Below are 4,806 nucleotides of genomic sequence, written 5' to 3' on the forward strand. Positions count from 1 at the left end.
TATATGTGTATGTGTGTGTATAGATACCGTATATGTATATGTGTATGTGTATACACTGTATATATGAAAGTGTTTGGATATGTAGGTAAGGGTAGGTTTATGTGTATATGTATAAATTTATATATGTAAATGGGTACGGTTTTCAGCAAGGTTAAAGTCATTATAATTATATAGTTAAGACAGCACACCGGACTTCTTGGCTCCACACCTACAAAACAAAGATAGCAAAACCACAGCAACAATAATGCATAACTATATAATTATGTATATATATAATTAACATATTTTTCACATATCTTCTAATCGCTCTTTCACTCTTTCTCATTACATTTCACTTTTTTCTTTCTCTTTCTTTTTCTTCTATTAAAAAAAGCCACTGATGATGAAGAAGCTAAGATACTAATATTCTGATATTAAGTTCTGCTTTCTACTGAAGTGGCACAAAAATAAACTCACCCAGAAGAGGCTGGCTTTGTGGTCCGGCATAATTTATCCAACAGATCTTAGTTTCAATGATCCATGGCTTCTTCAAAAGTAAATAAATAAATAAATAAATAAATAAATAAATAAATAAATAAATAAATAAATAAATAAATCAAGATAAAAATCAAGATAAGAAGACATAACCTGCAACAGTCGTTTGAGGTGAAAGCTGACTCTGTGTTTCTGGTCTGGTTCATACTGTAGCTACATCAGTCAAGTCTCTGTGAAGTCTTGTGGCTGAAGGAGTGAAGCGTACCATCAGAACCATCAGAACCATCAGAACCATTAGAACCATCAGAACCATCAGAACCATCAGAAGCAGAAGGGAAAAAGAAAGGAGAATAGAATGCTGAGGACTTTGGGCAGAGGTCTGTGGAATTATCGCAGTATTTTCCTGATCATCCTCACACCACTGCTGCTGCTGCCCCTGCCTCTCTTGGTCGGAACAAAGGTGAGTTTCTTGGAATACAGAATCAATTCTGAAGTCTTTTCACAAATGTAATCATTTATCTGATCAGTGCTGAGTGAAAGGCCATGAAACTGGGTCACTGTCATGCTGCAGAGAGTCCACCTTTCACTGAATTGAACTGCAGCACATTTTTCCATAAGAAAGTGACTCTATAGTCCTTTTTGCTGTATTTGGGAAACATTTTTAACTCTACTACAGTAAAAACTAATTTACACGTCTTTAACATTTTGTTTTTGCTCTTCAGGAGGCAGGATGTGGCTTTGTGTTGGTTCTGATGGCGGTGTACTGGGTGTCAGAAGTAATTCCTCTGTCTATGACGGCCATGCTTCCTGCCATTCTCTTCCCTATGTTTTCTATCATGAAATCATCAAATGTGAGTTCGCATAAACAGTCTGCATGTGTCGGTTATATGTCATTTTGAAACATCCACTAAAACAGCTTTATGCTGTCATTCTGTCAAAAATAACAATAATATTTAATCTGACAAACCTGTTTTGTCTCATTGTTTATAATACTTTTGAGTTTACACTGACTGACCACAAAATAAATCTTTTCCATCATTAACTCTCACAAACTCAAAAGAACTTTGGTGAAATATGAGTTTCCCTCACTGTAAATCTGTTGTCTGACAGCAGCTCACAGACGGGTCAGGGACTCGGACCTGCACAGGTCATGTTAAGCAGTTTCTGCAGCTCCGTGCTTAGAGGAAGAGTCTCTGTCCTGCATTCATTTCAAACAGAACAGAGCCTTAACGTATGGAGATGAATTAGTCTCAAAAAGATTGGCACGGATCAGCTCGCCTGTGAACGTGACCTTTGAGACTTTCTCAGTTCTGAAAATTCACACGTGTAAATGCTGCGTTCAGGACTGGTGGAAAGCTGGGACTCTGAGCTTCACCAGACTGGTTTACTGGGTTCTTTTTTTATTTGTTTATTTATTTGGATCCCTAGCAGAGACTATTCTTCCTGGAGTCCTTATGCATGAAATCCACACTGGTTCTATTGAAAACACGTGTCTGACTTACAGCTCATAAACCCTACAGTACGTTAAAACACACACTTACATTGACATTACTGGGTTCATAAATGTTACATTTTGTGGACTGAAAACCTAAAATGAATTTCAGAAAGTTCTGAGTTTGTTTCGTTATGTTTGGAATGAATGACTGGAGCTGGATTTATATCTGAACTGGATTAAAATTTAAACTTATTCTTTTAATCGAATCCCCAGATGACTTCTGTTGTAAAATTGGTGATTTATAAATAAAATGAACTGAATGAACTCACAATGGTTTTTATGTTGAGCACTGTTGGAGGCTCAATGTTTTTTGTCACAATTATCTTGAGAGTTTTACAATTTTAGGAACTACTAAATTAATTTACAAGCTGATAATTTTACAAAACCTTAAACATTTCACATTTCCCTGATTGTGTCACTTGTTTATATGTTCTGTTCAAGTTGTAATATTATTATTTGTTTGATTTGTTTTAGGTGGCAAAAGCATATTTCAGAGACTTCCACATTTTGTTAGTAGGTGTCATCTGTCTGGCTACATCTATTGAGAAGTGGGGCCTCCATCGAAGGATAGCCCTGAGGCTGGTCACTGCGGTGGGAGTGAACCCTGGCAGGTTAGACTTTTTATCTGCTTCTTAGCTCAACCATTTCCATCAATATAGAGCTCAGACAGGAAACAAGATTAAATAAAGGATTCAATTTTTTTTATTCTGAGGTTTTATGTAGGTGCTGCTATAAAAGCAGGACTTTTGTTAGTTTGCTGATCCAGAGCATGCAGCTGTGGTTTTTTTTTTTAACTCCAAGATGGAAACAGTCTGTGAAGGGTTTTTAGGTCATTTGTAAAGTATGTGAAGTCCATCATTGTGACAGCTGAAGTTTGGACCAAACAGGGTCCAACAGAGCAAAGATCCCAAACCCAGAACAGAGACGAATGTCTGCAAACCTCAACCAACTAAAGGAATGTTGGGAATAAGAACGGACCAACGTTCTTACAGAACCACTTGAGACTCATAACATCAGACAGTCCTGTAAGACTGGTTAGTACTGCTCCTCTCAGTGAGGAGGTCCTGGGTTCAGACCTGCGGGTTTCTGCGTGAAGTTTTCACGTTCTCGTGTTTGTGAGGGTTTTCTCCAGGTAGAGTTGTTCCTGCAGCTTGTGATTGTTTCCTCCAGGTTGTTGCTGGGCTTCATGGCTGGCTGTGGCTTCCTCTCCATGTGGGTCCAAAACACCTCAGCGGTCGCAATGGTGATGCCTATTGTTGAGGCTGTCCTCCAGCAAATCCTGAAGGCCAACGAGCCAGGATGTTCTGGAAAAGATAATCCTAACCTACAGCTGGAAGGTAACTGACCACTGTGTAACCAACCCATTCTCACTCCCAAGTCGTCACATATTGACGCGTTTCCAAGGTTCCCTCTACGTCCGATTTTGATGCGCAGGGTAACCCCGTCACGTCAGTTAGTGACGAGATGGGGCGAAGTCTGTTGACATATTTTCAGAAAGTGTATAAAATGCGCGAAAACGACCGTTCCAAAGCCTGAAATTGCCTTTGTTCACTTTAGACATCCTGTCCCTGACCGTAGTACCTAAAATTAACCATTTTTAGAAAATGTACGAAATTCACGTCAACATGTTGTAAAGCGTAAAATGACCAAATATTCACCATGGACATCCTACACCTGATCCCAGTACCTAAATTTAACCATTAATCCTGATCCCTCATGTTAACCTCAGACCCCCGACCCAAAGACCCCTGGTGGCGAAACCCGGAAAATCCGCGGGCGTCAAGGYCTGACGCGAGGGGMGTACCCTGCGCGTCAAAATAAGACGCAGAGGGAACCTTTGGAAAAGCGTCAATATGTGACGACTTGGGAGTGAGAATGTGTAGGTGTAACACATACTGACACACTGGAGCTCCAACCTGTTCCTGTTTAGCTGGGTTTTATTTCTGACAGCTTGATCATAAAGATAAACTTATTATGGCCTATATACTCTTCCTAACACAACCCTCACCATTTACTCAGGCTTGGGACTGACATAAAACACGCTAGCTTGTGCTCCCCAGTGCCTTGTTTGTATATGACATTAATCTGTGGTGAGAACAGGGAAAAGTCAGCCATGACAGGACAGAGTCCAAGGTGTGACTGAGAGGGAGGCAGGAGGAACAGTGAGGCTACAAGGAAAAGAGGTCGCAAAAGTAAGGACTTATTGTCCACTGTCCAGAAGAACAGGGAGTGTGGTGGAAAGGTGAAGGGGAGAGTCCAGGCAGGATGGAGAAAAGTTTCAGGGGTGATTTGTGACAAAGGGGTGGCAGCAAAGGTCAAAGGAAAGGTTTACAAGAGACCAGTGAGACCAGCTATGGTTTGGAGACAGAGACGTGGACAAAAAGACAGGAGACAGAATTGGACGTGTCTGAGCTGAATATATTGAGGTTCTCCTTGGAAGTGACAAGGCTGTAGAAGATTAGGAATGAGGTCATCAAATGTACAACACAGGTTGAAGGACTGGGAGAGATTTGACTGAGAGGGTTTGGACATGTCCAGAGGAGGGACAGTGGGTGTATAGGTTTGGACGTGTCCAGAGGAGGGACAGTGGGCGTATAGGTTTGGATGTTTGGACGTGTCCAGAGGAGGGACAGTGGGCGTATAGGTTTGGATGTTTGCAGAGGTGGGACAGTGGGCGTATAGGTTTGGATGTTTGGACGTGTCCAGAGGAGGGACAGTGGGCGTATAGGTTTGGACGTGTCCAGAGGAGGGACAGTGGGTGTGTAGGTTTGGACATGTCCAGAGGAGGGACAGTGGGCTATAGGTTTGGACGTGTCCAGAGGAGGGACAGTGGGTGT

General features: G+C 41.4%; 1 protein-coding gene across 1 annotated transcript in view; it reads left to right on the forward strand.

The window, feature by feature from the left end:
• The window catches only part of slc13a1 (solute carrier family 13 member 1), a 22,256-nt gene that overhangs the window by 6,811 nt on the left and 10,639 nt on the right, over window positions 1-4,806 (forward strand). The window contains exons 2-5 of the mRNA XM_014007953.1: window positions 688-934; window positions 1,197-1,325; window positions 2,444-2,580; window positions 3,140-3,306. Of these exons, the coding sequence (XP_013863407.1) occupies window positions 830-934; window positions 1,197-1,325; window positions 2,444-2,580; window positions 3,140-3,306 (538 nt within the window). The 5' untranslated portion in view covers window positions 688-829. The remainder of the gene's footprint in view (window positions 1-687; window positions 935-1,196; window positions 1,326-2,443; window positions 2,581-3,139; window positions 3,307-4,806) is intronic.

The sequence above is a fragment of the Austrofundulus limnaeus genome, unplaced genomic scaffold (genome assembly GCF_001266775.1).
Source record: "Austrofundulus limnaeus strain Quisiro unplaced genomic scaffold, Austrofundulus_limnaeus-1.0 Scaffold46, whole genome shotgun sequence".
NCBI classification, from domain to species: domain Eukaryota; kingdom Metazoa; phylum Chordata; class Actinopteri; order Cyprinodontiformes; family Rivulidae; genus Austrofundulus; species Austrofundulus limnaeus.